At 35.6% G+C, this 17576-nt stretch overlaps 1 protein-coding gene across 1 annotated transcript; it reads left to right on the forward strand.

The window, feature by feature from the left end:
* The first annotated feature begins 6826 nt into the window (after positions 1-6826).
* Positions 6827-16173, forward strand: LOC148877092 (gamma carbonic anhydrase 1, mitochondrial). Its single transcript, XM_088981646.1, has 5 exons — positions 6827-7297; positions 9707-9850; positions 12266-12391; positions 12509-12660; positions 15536-16173. The coding sequence occupies exons 1-5, from the start codon at positions 7183-7185 to the stop codon at positions 15809-15811; spliced, it is 813 nt and encodes a 270-aa protein (XP_088837772.1). The 5' UTR covers positions 6827-7182; the 3' UTR covers positions 15812-16173.
* The last annotated feature ends 1403 nt before the right edge of the window (positions 16174-17576 follow it).

Here is a 17576-nt window from a genome sequence, read left to right on the forward strand (position 1 = left end):
GGGTATCAAATACCTATCGATACCATACGATATGCTTGGTATGGGGCATATTATGTTAGTACTTTAAATTTTGCACACGGTGTCTTTTGACTTTGCAAGGTAGACCCCACATGGAATGCCTATAAGTTTTATTTGGTAAAACCTTGGAAAGCCTAGATATGCTTTAATTTAGCTAAAAATTTGTTTTTTTTTTGCTAAAGCCAATTTTAGTGCCCATTTGGAAAATTTTCGCGCAACAACTTCTAGCTTTGAAAGGTGAACCTCATGTCAACACCCAATTTTTGCTCGGTCCCTTATTTGAACCATCTCCTACATTCCGGGTGCCTGATCGGATCAACCAATCTCTTTAAAACATGCCAAAACCCTAAGAAACCAAATTTTAACTCAAATGCCCACAAATCCATCATTAAATCTACATGATTCCTTTTTGAGGGTCTTGATTGTGCCAAATCACCGTACTTGATCATCGATCAAAGTCCACCATGTGAAACAAAACCCTTAAATAACCAATCACACAAAATTTCAGCCTTAAATTCCTAGATTTAGCTTATTATCCATTAGAGGTTCCATTTTAATGTATCTGACATTACAACGCTTATTGAGCCTAAAACCTATGATCTATACATAGATGACATGATCAAAACCTCCTGATAGACTAATAATCCCAATCCATACCTATCCACCAAATTTCACCTCAAAATTCCATCGTTTGACCCATCATTAAACCTTGATTCCATTTTAACAAGCCTTATTGATCAAAAGCTTACTTGTCATGGATCTCCATCATTGAAGCATTATTGGAACAATCAGACCCCACCAACATGTTCAGAGACCCAAAAAACCCCAACACATCAAATTTCACATCTTAATTAACTCGTTTGACCGTTAAACTAGGAAGACGCCATTTTGATGCACTAGATTGAATTGCCACATCACCTGGGTGAGGACTGATGTCAGCTCCTTACTTAATTAAATGACCCCATTAAAATACTTGGACCAATGAATTTGAGCCTAATAGGCTTAAAAATATCAAAATACCAAATATACCCCTACTTGAAACTAAGAAATGACAAAACCACATTCAAAAGTTCATCAAATTTATGTTTTTTGCCACTACCAGCCCCAAATACGGGGCTGCAACGTCTGACACTCCTCAATCCCTCATTGGATGCATGAAATCCATAAAAAAACTTTCCAACTTGAGAAAATTTGTTGTACAAAGAAGGAAGGGTTAATTAAAGGCCCTTTCTTATAAAAAACCTTGTCTATTTCAGTAAAAGAACTTTATTGAATCTCAAACACATCTAGACAAATTTCAGATCCATTTCCCTCTCTTTTCCTCTATAAATAGAGGCCTAGCTCAAGCTTGGGAGAGGAGAGAAGAGAAGAGCATTGTCCCAGCCTTTATAATGTATCCATTTTACTTGAAATCCCAAAGTCCTTAAAGTTCAAGCCCCAAATCTGCCTCCCCTATTTTCCAGACCGGAGATTTAAAGTCAAAAACTCTCATCCCATCTAGATAGTTTGCCCAAACTTCATTTGAAGTTTTCTAGCTACTACAAAACCTTTATCAAGGTTGCACACGAGAGGTAAGTCTTTCATTCCACCGTTTTTTTTAAGTTTAAATTCGTAAATCTCTGTTTTCAGTGTTCTGGGTTGCTTGAGGTCCCAAAATTATAAGAAACTTACATTCCCAATTTTATCCAGATTGAGAAAAAGAGGTAGAGAGATGAGGGTCTTAGGAAAATCAGTACCCAAGACCCAATAACATCACCTCAAATCAATTATGGGTAAAGTTGTGAGCGTTTTCACCTAATTTTTAGAGTTTTGAGCAACACCTTTAATTAGGAGTTAGCATTATTTGGTTAAAATCGAAAAGCCAAACCACAAATTTCGGTTTCAGTTTTTAGGTTTAGAAATTTGATTAACAAAAAAAACCAAATTTATTATCTAAATATATATATATATATATATATATATATATATATATATTAACACATAATACATATATAATATGTTTAAAATACATTATATTGTATTATATTATGTATTAAAATATATAATTTATTATATACATTGTATAATATATATATATATATATTTTAATATATAATATATATTAAATATATAGTGTTGAAATTCGGTTTTAACCGAAATAACCAAAAACTAAATCAAAAATTTTGGCTTTGGTTATTTCAATTTTTCAATAGTTTGATTTTGGTTTTTCATTTAAAATTAACCAAATAAACCGTTTACTCACCCCCTACTTTTCATGGGTGTTTTGTTAGAATTTGAGCCTAAATTGCTCCTATTTTAAGGCTGCTATAACAACTTGGAGAGAGGGGTGCCTAACACCTTCCCTCTCCCAATCGTTCCAATTTATAATCTCTTGGTTCTGTGTTTTTTCCAAGGAGAACGGAGTTACTATCAAAGCTAGTAAATTGAATTTTCAAAACTAAAATGAGAGCCCATTTCTTTTAAAAATGAGTGGCGACTCCATTTCATTGAGCTAGCCAAGAATTTCTCGTAACTCACACCTCAAAAAAAAAGTTATGTTTGATGAAAAAACTGACAAATCTGACCACAATTTCATTGAACTAACAAAAGTCAAAATTCTTGTGAATCAAGGTTTAGTAGCATTTTTCAAAGGGCTTGCGTCAGCTCAAGGAGAGTGGAGCGGGTTTAGACTCTGATGCTTTACAAGTTACCCGCCAGATCAACCAGGAGATAAATGCCGCCCATGTGGCCCATGGGCCGATCATCAGTGACATCGTTCATCTGGCCAGGCGGTAGGCAGTTCGATCAGATAGGATCTTGTATAGACTGAGAGGCCTGCTGATGTGATTGTTGCTTACTCATTCAAGATGGATGTTAACATCCTAAAAAAAGTAAAAAAAAAAAAACCCATAAAGTTGCCACCTGGAAGATCCATTGGACGAGACATTCACTAATTGGCCCAAACTGTCCGATCTTTTATGTTTTTTATCTAATTTTTCCTCTAAAGTTGAGGACCAACAAGACATCATAGATCGAATGCCCTGCTAATTTGGGCCTTGCAGGGAAGGATGTGTGGGTCCAGGAAATCTGTATTTCTGGTTATCTTTCCATTAAACACGTAACCAAACACTTGCTGGCGTATCAAATACCAAAAATGTCAAGTATTGTCACCAGCAGCATCTATACAATCGATTATGTTATGGTGCTTGACCAATGACAACTACCGGAATAGGCATTGAAATTTGAAAGCGATAACGTGAAAATGATTCTATATATATAAAATCCATTCGGCAGTTTAGTATAAAAATGCCCTATTCACCCTTTCAGTACCTTATGCATATAGGCATGGTTTTCAAAACCAGACCGGACCAGACGGTCGGACCAAAAAAAACTGGGAACTGATCAGGTGATCGGTTTTGTTTTTTGTTAAACTGGATTTTGGCAAAAAAATGTTAATTTGGTCAATAAATCGCTGACTTAGGCGTTTGAACCGTTTAACGGGTTTAAATGTTTTTTATTTTTTATTTTTAATTTTTTGTTAAAACAATTTGAACGATCAAACTATTCAACCCAGGAACCGGACCCCTGACCAGTTCATTCCATAGTCGAATTTAAAAACCTTGCATACAGGTATTGGGTGATTATTTTGTGTCTGGATTTTTCTACTACCCTACTTCTACTATCTTCAGTATCAACACAATAAAACAATTCTACTTGTCCCTAGTCATGGGCGCATGGTCAATTGTTGAGAAGAAATAGAGTTCTTATCACATGATTTGGGATAGAAGTAATGTTATATTGAGTTAATAGAGAGGAGAGTAGAATTAGAATAGCAAGAATCATTATTATTTTACCCCTAATAATTCTGTCATATAGGCTCCATTACAAATACAAATACGTAGAGCGTAAAACCTTCTATTTTGATTTATTTTGTATGTTTTTGTACCGTATATATATATTTGTATTTGTACTCCTTCTAAATTAAAAAATAGATTTAGTTTGGAAGGAGTATAAATACAAATATATAGAGTACAAAACCTGGTATTTTATATTTATTTGCATTTGTACCCTTTTCAAACTGAGCCATAGGGTATAAGTGCAAATATGCAGTGTAAAATATTGCAATTACATGTATTGTAAACCTTGTATTTGCAATATATATTTATATTTGTGCTCTTCCCAAACTGACCCATACTAGTAATACTCTTTTGCTCATCTCAACTTATCAAATTAGTATTTTTTCAACTAGGGATTAGGTGCTGAAAATACTCAAGATTTGCATTTTTAGCATTCAATAACTTGTCACTTTCTTATTGTTAAATTAATGGTGCAAAAATTCCGTCTTTCTCAACCATTAAGCTGTAAGACTACACGCTTGGTAATGGCTGAACTAGGGATGGAATACTGAAAAGATTCCAATTTGAGGATTGATTTTTTAACATTTAGTCTTACTTGCCCTTACCCTCCACATTGCTCTCTACCTATACTATATGTTGCCAATACCTAAGTTTCAATGCAAATCATAAAAATTAAATTAGAGTATTATATACATAAGGTTAATTTTTATATCTTTACCTATTTTGGGATCCTATCCTGCTTCGCCAAGGTCGTGAGCCAAAGTAAAAGAAAAAAAAAATTTACTTTTAGATGCATACGTGCATGATACATGCTATTAACTATTATGAAAAAATTGTTTGATTATGATACTAGAAAGATATTATCTATACTAATAAAAATGCCAATGAAGAGGTATTGACTTTGTAATTATTTTTACTAAAATATCTCTCATCTTAAATTTACTTCATCTCCATTGAAAGGGCATAAAATGTAATTAAAATAATACCATTAAGTACATTTAATTACCCCTCATTAAGTCTCACATTTAAGTCATTAAATAGATCACATTCTCTCTCATTTAATCCAATACATCCATACACAATAAGTATTAAGAGAATAAAATTTTATATTTTTAAAATAAACATAAAAATGAAATCATATTTTTCATCTAGGTGGGGGGTAAGTAGTTCAACCCATGGTTTTCGAACCGCCATTGACCTGGATGGTCAGACTGTTCGGCCCGAGAACCGTCTAAACAACTAGTTCCGTTTTACCCCAAACCCGGCCCCTGGCAAAAAATCATTGAAAAAGTCAATGACCCATTGACCCGGGCAATCGAACCATTTACCCATTTCAACGATTTTTTGCCTTTTATTTTTTATTATTTTATTATTTTATTATTTTTAATTTTTTTGTCGAAATGGACCATCTGTTCGAACCGAACGATCAGACCGTCAACCTAGAAACTAGTGGCCATAACAGTTCTATTTCCAGGTCATTTTTTAAACCATAGTTCAACCATTGGGTCAAATGGATAATTTCATAATGTTATAAATAAGTAATACAAATTTAGAAATACAAAAAATAATTTTGTTTATCATCATTAAATTCCACTAATAAATCCATACATAATAATTATTAATATAATGGAATTTTATATTTTTAAAATAAAGCTAGAAATGAAATCATATTTTCCATATAGGTGGTGGGTAAGTATTTCAACCATTTGGGTCAAATGGATAATTTCATGATGTCATAAACAAATAATATAATTTATAAATATAAAAAATATAAAAAAAGTTTGAAAAATATTGGATACGTTTCTATTGTTATATATTTGTCATATTAAAAAATAAGTATGATAAAATAGACCTAATTTTATTAATGATGGACATCAAATATACAACTTAAAACCGATAAGAAATTAAACCATTTTTATCTAGGGGTGGGTTAGTGGTTCAACCTTTTAGGTCAAATATGTTAATCCATGATGTATAATTAAAATTAATTTTTTTAAATAGAATAGTGCAAAAAAATATGACAATTTTGGGCACATCTATAATATAAACAAAAATAAGTATGATAAACAATAATTATTTTATCAATGATATAAATGAGATGAAAAATTTAAAACCAATTTAAAAATGAAACCATTTCAATATCTAGATGGTAGGTAGGTCAATGATCTAACATTTTGGGTCAAATGGGTCAATCTATGATGTCATAACTAAATAATGAATATTAAATATACATACATACATACATAAACTCAAAGAAAAATATAAGCTTTGTATAAAGCATTTTGGTACAATTCTATTGTTATATATTCATCATATTAAACGACAATAAATGTGAAAATAAGAATTACTTTTATCAATAATAAAATGGAATATATGATTTAAAATCAACCAAAAAAAGCAAAATGGTTTTTCCATCCAAGTGGTTTTTATATGATTTGAATATATGAATCAAGGTATATTCAAATCTGATTTGATCCAAAGATTTGACTGGATCTCATAAATATTGATTCGAACCCGAATCCGATCAAAATGTCGAATATTCGAATATGATATGATCCGATTTAATTTAATTAGCTAGGTCATTGTAGGCAAGTGGTTTGGTAGGGATGCAAACAAATCAAATTGGATTTGAATAATGGTATATTCAAATTTGTTTCGATCCGAAGATCTGATCAGAACTCATAAATATTGCTTCAAATCTGAATTTGATCAAGATGTTAGATATCCAAATCTGATACAATCCGATTTAATTTAAAAAATAATAAATTATTAAAAAATATATATATAATAGTTGAAATAAAGAAAACAAAATATAAATATTATTTCAATTATTTTCATCATATAAAAAATTTAAAAAATATAATATAAATAACATATTTATAAATAAATAATAAATAATATATTATATATAAATAATGTATAATTAATTTGTCCACAATATTAAAAACCAATATTCCTTTCCGCATGCAAGTGAAACCATTTGAATGATTTCGGCCGGTTCGGATTTCACCCATCTACCAACCCAGTGGTAAGTTGCAAATGACTCCATGAGGGGGGCAGGGGGGTTCATTTTGTCAAAGAACAGAGAACAAAGGATCATTTCGTAATTTAACTCAGAAAAAAGGGCACTCCATTTTTTTGCCACAACTTCGGGTGGTTCTGCTCTTTCTCTTTCTTTCGTCTGGCTTGCTAGTTTCCAGTTACCGTTCTCTCTCCTCCCTTTTTCTCCTCCTATTCCTGTATGCTCTACACTTATAGCTAAAAAAAAATCCTATCTCCTCTCGCAATCAGGAAATAAGGACCGAGGAAATCTTCTCACTAGAAGAAGATGGGTACATTGGGAAAGGCGATCTACACCGTTGGATTCTGGATTCGAGAGACTGGTCAAGCCCTTGATCGTCTCGGCTGCCGCCTCCAGGGAAACTATTACTTCCAAGAGCAACGTAAGATCATCTTTCGGCGACCATAGATGTTATTTTGCTTACTTTATAATCCTATAATTTCTTTCATGCGCTTATCCTTTCAACTCCATAGATTTCTGATCGAAGAAATCTCACATTTTTGTAAATGGTGATTCTTTATGTTTCCAATTAGTTCATTTATTAACCGTTTTTCCCTCGTAATCAAAATAGGGGCTAGGGTACTGAAATGTTCTAGGATGTTTTGGAAGGAAATTAGGTTCGCATTTCACGTTATCCAATTGTGTTGAATGTAGATTCCTGCTGTTTAGGAGTTTGATTTAAGCCTAGGGATTTAAACACAGTCGGTTAGTTATCTACTTTTGATTGGTTATTATTTATACATGGAAAAGAAATCTTTGATCTTCTGGTGTCTGATGAGTGTGGTCTATACGGCTGGGTCTTGCCTGTTGAATAAAATTTAATTCATTTAGCTCTTAAAAGTGCTATTTTTTTCTTAAATTTTCTCAGAAAATATAAAATGCAATTAATTCATAACATGACCCATAAATAGGGTAAGTGTCCCGTGGAACCCTACTTAATTGCAAATGAGAACTATATGCTGGCTTTATTGATAAAAAAAATGCCGTATTTGGATGCACACTTGCTTCTAAGAATGTTGTTTTTAGTATTTTTATTGGACGGTTGTGGATTTCCATGACTATTGTAATTGGTTGGAAGCGTTTCAATTGAAAGCATGAAGCTAGGATAGAATATGCAAGGCATTTATATATATTTTCCCTGAACAGTAACATTAAAAGAGATTTCATTAATAAGAAAGTGGTGCAGTAGCATCTTTTTCCTGCCCAAGGCAAATGTTATAAAATTGACTCCCCCACCTCATGATCAGGTGAAGCTTAAGTTGGATGGTTGTTCTCTATGCAACCAAGTGGTATTGGCTAGAGGAAGCATGGGAAGTGCTTTTAGAGACCACGGTGTATAGGTGATAACAGCATATTCTGGTCCCATTGGAGAAACAACAGCAACAAGGGCAGAATGTCTTTCTTTTCTGCATGGTTTAAGTATAGGTCACTCTCTAGGCATGGAAGGCACAAAGGTTGAAGCAGATTCAACAGTTGTGATGGGCTGGATGGACTCCACATTAGAAGGCCTTGGGAAATGCAACATTACATAAGAGATGCAAAATTGTTGGCAGCCATGATGGACATCTATTTCAGATAGATCCCAAGATTAGCAAACTCTCTATAAGATGGTCTAGCCAGAAATGGGGTTATACTTATTAGATCTTCTTTGTATTGGGGATTGCAGACATTGTGCTTATCTGAAGATGAATGTTCAGCTCTGCAGAGCTGTTTGACATTGCAGAAAAATTTTGTTCCTGATCCTTCCATTTATTAACTTTGGAGTTGGAAGGTATTATATATTATGACTATAGCCACCAATGCCCCCTCCCAAACCCTTTACCCATCAGATGTCATTTGAAGGGTCTCCTTCCACTAGAAGGGATGATAGACTCAGGGACATGGTATCTATTGGGCCTGCAAGGATAGACATTACTTAATGCTTCAGTAGCATTGATTTCTCCTATTGTGCAACTATAAGCCCATACCACCTGCCCTTTCTTATTTGAGATATATTCATCAGTTCTGGAGCTCCAGAGGGTTCTATATGATATTCCATCGAAATGAAGTCTGATCTCCTTGGGAAAAGGGCTATTGGATTAATCTCTCCATGGTTTGGATGGTGGGAGCAGCGATAATTGGAGATCTGCAAGGAATTTCAGTTTCTGCATCTGCATCTATTATTACATCAAGTGCCTCATTGATGCCCACAATTCATCCATGTTGGGGACTCTACCTCACAAAAGCCTTGAAAGGAGAGGGTTAGATTGCCTTCCTCCCATGGTCCTAGATGACGTTGGCATGTATTTTTGTTTTATCTTTTCTGCCCCCACCCTGAGCGATTTCTTTTTAGTTGGTTCTCTCCAAGTTTCCTCTGACTAGGCAAAGCCATCATCTGAACAGCAGAAACTGCATTACTTGTTTATATTGGGTGAAGTCACTTTCCAATTATCTTTAGTTTGGTTGAAATTTTGAGATCCAATCCATATTTTCATTTCACTAAAAGAGAGTTATTTTTTTTTTCTCATTAGGAGATGTCCTACGTCTTGAGTTGTTTATTTAAGATATACACATTAAAACACACACACATGCTACTTTTATGTTTCAACATAGATATACTTTTCGTCTGTGGTTGATTATCATTATTGAATACCATATACATTAGTTCTATCCCATATGTAAACAATCATGCCATGCTTATGTTCTTCAATAATGTGATACATTGCCTAATTTAGGTTATGTGTTGTCGTGTTTGTTATAAAACTCTGTTTACCAGTGTATCTAACAATTACTGATCCTCGTGTTATTATAGTGTCTAGACATCGGACACTTATGAATATTTTTGATAAAGCTCCTGTTGTTGATAAAGATGCATTTGTGGCTCCAAGTGCATCCATCATTGGAGATGTTCAGGTGGGGCGAGGGTCCTCAATTTGGTATGGTTGTGTTTTGAGAGGTAAGTTACATAATAAACAAACATCTCATTCCATGTATGTTACTTTCTATCAATTCTATTTTTTATGTTTTCTTCCTTGATGGATTAGAATAAGTGAAGCATTGCAATCTCTCAAATTTGGAATCTTATAGTACATGCGACTGATAAAAAAATCATATAGTACATGTTAAAAGGTTTTACACTATTAGAGCTTGTCTGACCTAGAGGATGAATATGTAAATAAAAGTTTTGTATTTTATTAGAGGTGCCTTTTTACCCAATGTCATATTCCTTGTATTCATAACTAAGCATTTGCTCCATACCTCAATGGTCAAACCTGACATAAATGTTTTATGCTATTTTCAGTAGGCTTAGCAGAATTAACACCTCAGAGATGAGCTAGGTTATAGGTCAAAAGTTTGAAAATATATAGAGTTATAGGTGTGATTATTTAGTGGCCATCTCTAGTAAGGGTGAATAGAAAGGTTTATAAGTGGGTCTCCTTGCCTTAATGTTTCTTTGGCATTGATAAATAGTGGTTAGAACTGGGATGATTTAAAGGCTTTATGGTAGGAAGGATAGAGAAATAGTTATGTGATGCAATTTTGCTGTTGACTACTAAAATAAATCATTATGCACATTCAGTTTGCAGATGGCATCATATTTTGTCCAATTTAGGGAGAGTAACAAGGGGAGAACCTGAGAAATAGCATTGTCTGTTTTACACTCAAAAGAAAAAAAAGCATTGTCTGTTTTGAATGGACCTTTGGTCTTAAGGAGCTGGAGATTGTAGAGATCATGGAGACAAGTTACAGACAGTAGGGTACCCTATTAGTGCTGACATATTGCCTCTTCATTATTTTCTCAGGTTGATATTCTTTTTTGGCATTGAATGATTTGAGGTAGGGCAAGACTCCTAAGTTGTTATAGGTTTGATGCAGGATGTTTTAGGGGCCCTTGGCCACTGTGGTATCACATCAGAGAGACTAGTGCCCTGGGATCTAGAATTACTGCCTTGTCCAAATGGATCCTGAGATTTAATTCTTTTGATCTCTTCTCTTGAGCCATGTTATTGTTTCTTCATCATTGTATTAGTCTTTCTGGATTTTTGTCCAGTCTAGTGGTCATTGCGAAGGGGATGTCTGTGTTACTATTTTGCTTCATTGTAAGTTTTTCCTGTTGCTGACCCCTCCAATCCCAACAAAGGAAAAAAAGAAACAGGAGTGGTGGCTTAGTTGCATGGCTTGGTGTAAAAAAGATAAGAGCAAGCTGCCCTTTTATGTCCTCTAAATTCTTTCTTAATGCCTTCTGTACATATGACCAGGAAAATGTGAAAAATTGTAAGTGAGAAAAAAAAAAAGAAGAAAAAACTATGAACTGGTTAAACAGAAGTGGAAAAAATTACGAACTGGTTAAATGACCCATATCACATATCATTGCAATTTGAGAAATTGTGAAAATCCAAAATAACAGAATAAATGGATATAATTTACTTTATAGTTTGGACCTAGTTTCAGAGTCAAAGCGGTTCATGTCTAGTTTCACGTAGGTAAGTGATCATGTGATGCTTTAAGCATGTTTCTTATGTTCATTATCTTTGGACATTATTATATCATGATCCAAATTGATGGACCAGATTTTTTCACTACATATGGCCCAAATACCACATCAATGAATCAGGTTTTATAGTCCTGTTGATCATACCATATTCTTGAAGTAGGTTTTATACTTGTGGACATTAATTTTTAATCCTTTCTAGGAAGTAGGAACAGGACAAATATTTTCCAGGCTTTGTTAATAATGTCTGTTAGCTACTGTAAAATTTGTACGTATGGTCATTTATATGTGCTGCTTTATTTTTTCAATAATTGGCCTCAAAAATCATGTCAGTGGGATAATCTGTATTGTAATGGCTAGACCTTTATAGTGGAATCATTTACCTTGTCCTTAGTACTGGTGAAAATAATTTTTACGAGAGGATTACACCATTCAAAAATGTAATTTTTGGATTTACTATAAGGTGTATCTTACTGGAGTGCCTATAAGCCATACCCGAACCAAGAAGTGTCTAATTGACTGGAAAATATGGTCTGATTAATGTGTCCAGCATGATTATGGCAGAAGTCCCTCTGGTTTAGTGACAATGGACCTGTCACAATATTTGCTCTTGTCCAGAAACTCTTCTTGTACGCACATGTTGGCAGGCATGATTCTTCTATTTTTATGCTTTCCTTTCTATAAAATCATTCTTTTTGTTTTGATTCAATTTCTACTTGTATAGCTACTGTTCTTTACAAGTAAAAGAAAAAAGTTAATTATCCCTTAAAATAGGAAAAAAGTTAGTCATTATAATCTTGCTCATGTATGTATGTATTACATAAATCTATATATTCATGTTCTTGCTAATCTTTGTCATAAAATTGTCTCCTTGAGTAGGAGATGTGAACAGCATCAGTGTCGGGTCTGGAACTAATATACAAGACAATTCCCTTGTGCATGTTGCAAAATCTAATCTAAGTGGGAAGGTCTTACCAACTATTATTGGAGACAATGTTACCATAGGTGGGTGACACCATCAATCTTTAAATGTTATGTCAGCACGTAAATATTTCTGCTATTAATTTAATCAGATTTTTTTTTGCATTACAAATCTTATGATATAAAATCTTCACCGGGCAGGTCACAGTGCTGTCCTCCATGGCTGTACTGTTGAGGATGAGGCATTCATTGGTATGGGAGCAGTTCTGCTTGATGGTGTGGTTGTTGAGAAAAATTCCATGGTTGCTGCTGGAGCCCTTGTGAGGCAGAATACCAGGATCCCATTTGGAGAGGTTTGTTCATGAACACTTTTCTCCTAAAGGACATCCTGATGCTTTTACTTTCTGCAGATTGATAATATGATTATTTTGGACCTTTGCAGATTTTGTAGTTCTATGAATCTAAATTTTCCATATTGAATTTTTACAAATTATAACAAATTGGTGCTACTCAGTATTTGAGTTGTCCTTGTGATGTACTTCAATAATGCCTTGGCAAGACCGGCTGTTTGCTTTTCAATTCTTCTGGTCTGTGCGTGGAACTGATTTTGTAGCTTGAACCTTTTGTTGTTTGAAATTGTTGTCACATGTTGAACTCCAAATGAACAGTTTAAGAGGTTTATTAAAAGGGATATCTAAGATTCTAAAGGTTCCAAATTCTAAATCAACAGTGTATTGAGGTTGATTCAGAGGAATATTGAAGGGTGATGCTTGAAAGTGGTGAACCGGGTAAAGACTATTGCCGCTTGTGCACCTTTCTCTACTAAGGACCTAATTAGATGCTGGAATATTGTTGCAAATTCTTCTTTGTCCAAGAATCCTTTTTTTATTAGTTCTATGTCCAGGAATCTTGTGAGATCAGAATGGTCCCCAGGCCCTACTTAAGGATCAGAATGGTCCCCAGTCCCCAAACCTGGGTGGGGAGTGCCCCTCTAAAGGATCAGTTTCCTTCTCTGTATGCTCTTTCTGATTTGAAAAATGAGCCAATCTTGTCTTTCACCACCCCATCCTCTTCCACTTCTGGGATTGGGTGGAACTTGGGTCTAAGAAAGGACTTGAGGGACTCAGGCTTTGACAATATTTTTGAGCCTTTTAGCACTTCTTGATAACGTCGTCTTAGACCCCATTAGGGCGGATTCTAGAATTTGGACACCTACCCCCAACGACATCTTTTCTTGTGCTTCTTTCTTCAGAGTCTTAAGTCAGTCCACCAGTCCTACTTTCCCCCCTTTTCTTGTTGATGAGGTTTGGTGCAGAGCAATACCTCCTAGGGTTGGTAATTTTTGTTGGGAAGCCTATCTAGAAAGAATCAACACTGGTGATCTACTCCAAAAGAAGAGACCCAATACTTGTTTGTCACCTCAATGGTGTGTTCTTTGTAAAGCGGATGGGGGGACTGATTTTCACCTATTTGTGTCTTGCCATTTTGCGAGGCCAAATTGGGAATGGGCTTTGTCCCTATTTGGATGTAGTTGGAATCCCCCATCAGACTTGCAGGGCTTGTCCCTATTTGGTTGTAGCTGGAATTCCCCAAGTCAGTTATGAGTGTGGCTTGGACCCCTCCACTTGGTGGATTCGTGAAACTAAACTTTGATGGGTGTAGCAGGGGAAATCCAGGACAATCGGGGATTGGGGGTGTTTTTAGGGATGAAAATGGGGTCATTTCTGCCATGTTCTCAGGCCCAATTGGAGTGGGTGATTCCCTTAGAGCTGAGATCTTTGCAGTTATGGAAGGAGTTCAGAAAGCTAAGGAGTTGAACATCAGGAAACTCTTAATTGAAGGGGATTCAGAGGTGGTGATAGGGTGGCTGATTAAAGATCACAATGGCTTATGGAAGTACAATAATGAGAGGAGGAAATTCAAGTGGCTGGTGCGGGAGATGGAAGTTAAGATACGTTGGGTTAAAAAATCGGCTAACTCCCTAGCTGACGGTTTAGCTAAACAAGGGGCAGAAAGGGACTCACTATTTTGGGCTAAGCTATAACTATAGTGTGTTTTCTTTCTTTTTTTCCTTTTCTTGAGGTTCTTTGTTGCTCTTGGAAGATAAGTGTGTTTGTCTTCCTATTGTAAATATTTTATTGATGAGTCAGTGAAAGTGTTATTGATAAAAAAAAAATTGTTAAAGAGTATTTAGAGATCGTCTTGGCTATTTACTCCAGGTCCATGCAGCATGATGAATCAACAAGAGCTCTATTAGCAGCCTTACATGAGCTGGATTTAGTCAAATCTCTCTACTATAGGGATCTAGTGAGGGAGAGAGACTTGAAGGGTGGTAGTAGGATGAATAAAAAATAATAAAGAAGGTTCCTGGAAGTATAGGTACATCATGATAGAGGTGCAACACTTGACTAGGGTGATGAGAAGGGCATTCGATTGGATTAAAGACCATGGATTAATTGTATTGGGGATCTTGCGAAGAGACAGGTTGTAAACCAAAATATATAGGTCTTCGGAGGGTGGGTAGCTGGTCTAGCTTACAGAAGAGAGGTACTAGGTATGGTTGTATAATTACTCATTCTTTAATCATAAATCAGTGAAAACCTGGTTGTTATGGATAAAAGAAGATACATGAAGGGTGAAGTTGTACTTCCTGCAAGCAAATAATAGAAGACATGGGATGAGGGGATCAATGTTCCCCCAGGTTTTCTTGGGGTGGAAGTTGGTTGTCGAGTAGATAGACATAATATTTGGATTTTCTATATATTGATTTTTGTACTTTCTGTGTAGAAAAACATAAAGGCTGAAGCTATAGTTTGGCAATTCCTGCCACTACGTATTAGGTATGTAATGGGGAGATAGTAGGAATAATATTGAATAACTTTTGGATGTATTGAAGGGTGAAGCTGCACTTCCTGCCACTAAATAGCAGTAAGTAGACTTCTTATTGTATTTTCTGTGTACTATTAATACAAAAAATACTAGATTCGGAATTTTGCATTCATGGGAGATCTTCTCAAAGTAAATCCATCTAGTTTGTACAATTTGATCCTAAGGGTGGAACTTCCCCATCTTTCCACTGAACTTGTTATTTGTCTTTTGCAGAAATCAATCCTGGTTGGGTTTCATTAAGAAATTGTTGGGTGTTTTCGTTTTTTTTCTGAAAGAGGACCACAAATTATTGGTCCTGTACACATAAACCCTAACCTATGTCTTATTTGTAACCCACAGGTATGGGGAGGTAATCCAGCAAAGTTTTTGAGAAAGCTCACGGAGGAAGAGATAGCATTCATCTCTCAGTCGGCTATCAACTATTCAAATTTAGCCCAGGTCCATGCAGCTGAGAATGCAAAGACCTTCGACGAGATTGAGTTGGAAAAAGTGCTCCGTAAGAAATTTGCTCACCGAGACGAGGAGTATGATTCAATGCTTGGTGTTGTCCGTGAAGTCCCTCCGCAGCTTATCCTTCCCGACAATATCCTTCCAAAAGAATCACCAAAAGCCTAAGTTAGATTGTCACTGCTCAGTAAGACAAGTAATCTTCCTTTTGGTTCGTTTCTTCTCTAATAATTTTTGGAACCCATCCATGTTAAGGATCAATGATGATGTACTTCTCTGGTTTGGGGCTATACTCTCTAGTTTCATCGGAACCCTTCTTCCAGTTTCTAGAGAACATAATGCTACATTGCAACAAGTACTTCGATGTTATTTTGCCTTTTCTAAGAACAAATTGCCATTTTTTGTACCTCCTTCCAGAGCTATCATTGATCTGTTCTTTAACTATCAAAAAACGATCTGTTCTTTATCTTAGGATGGTTTGGATTATGACGGGAATAATAATTAAATCCTCCGTGAAATTTTACTTGTCATATGCTGATTCCAGCACCATCCTAGTATTTTGATGGTCCATATTCCTCAAATGCAAGTATGCTAGTCACCCTGTCTAAATCAATTAATGGTAGCTGTTAAATTGATCTCAATCTAGATTCTAGAACTCTTCAATGTATTTTATATTCTGTTACAAAATGCCTGATTTTCTGCCTGGAGATTTTGCACAGGTCAAAATACTTTTCTTTTTGGCTTAAATTTTGTTATATATTAATGATCAAGATAAGCCATATTTGTAATGTTAATTTGGTTAAAAAGGCTGTATTGACTGAATTAGAACTTAATTAGCCTAACTCGTCCTAGAATGTTGATTTCTGGGCTATGAAGCAGCAATGTGTATCCTTGGGCCTTGAATCTTGATGCTAATGGGGGCCTGTTACAGAATTTTGGCCCAAATTAGATCCAGCCCATGAAGATAGGAAGCATCTGGGCTCTGGCGTAATCAGACTAATTACCATCCAAACTCCTTTTCTGCCGTTTGCCGAAATGTGCACCAACGCGAAAGTTTGGTATGCCACCAGTTCATAGGCTGGGCGCGGCCCAGAGCCTGACACTGTAAAATCGAGCCCAAAACCCGACCCGTGAACAGGTCCTATTAATGCCTGGGGAACCAATCTACACTCTACAACCTTGTTGCCAGATGGAAGGTTCCTGAGTCGTTTAAACTACGGCCTACAGGGAAATGTCTGATGGGCCGGTGAGCCTACCCACCATTAGTCCAAAGAGCTCAAATTCAGTAGCGCAGTTTGGTATTACTTATTAGACCTAATAGATAAGAACGCACCCTCTAACTTAGCCAGTTTGGAAGGGTTTCCGCAGTGATTGAGCTGCGTTGATTGAGCCTCTTCAGAGAAGCTATCTTTTGGCTCATGGAAGCCTATTTTTTTTTTTTTTTTTTTTGGGCTTTTCAGATTTTTACCAAACAAGGCTTAATGGATTTCGGGGTTTCCTAGCTCTTGCAATGCCAGAAGCCGCTGCATGAAATTCCGATGTCGGCACATAATGCAAATGCAATATAAGGTCTGTATTTTACATGCTCGAAGTTGTATTCCTATTGGATCCATCTGAAATAGGTTAACCACCAACCAGCAGCAGCAGCAGATCCCAATGCCAAGATCTGCCGAGTTGTTCATTTCCTAAGTTTTGTGGATGCTAAGTATACTTCTTTCTAAACCATCACTGGTTCCCACGGTCGCAGAGATCATCATTTGATTTCAATTTATGGTAAGTTATTTATAACGAGAATATTATTAAAAAGGGGAAATATGTAGACATGTGGTACGTAAATAGCAAGTAATCCGCTTAGCAACTACCAAGTGAATTCATTCATCTTTCGGGAATAGGTGCGATAAATGGCCGGTAATAGTGCCTCTTTACCGAGCAA

Source organism: Nelumbo lutea, chromosome 1 (assembly GCF_056320005.1).
Source record: "Nelumbo lutea isolate HS-2025 chromosome 1, American lotus-T2T, whole genome shotgun sequence".
NCBI lineage: Eukaryota > Viridiplantae > Streptophyta > Magnoliopsida > Proteales > Nelumbonaceae > Nelumbo > Nelumbo lutea.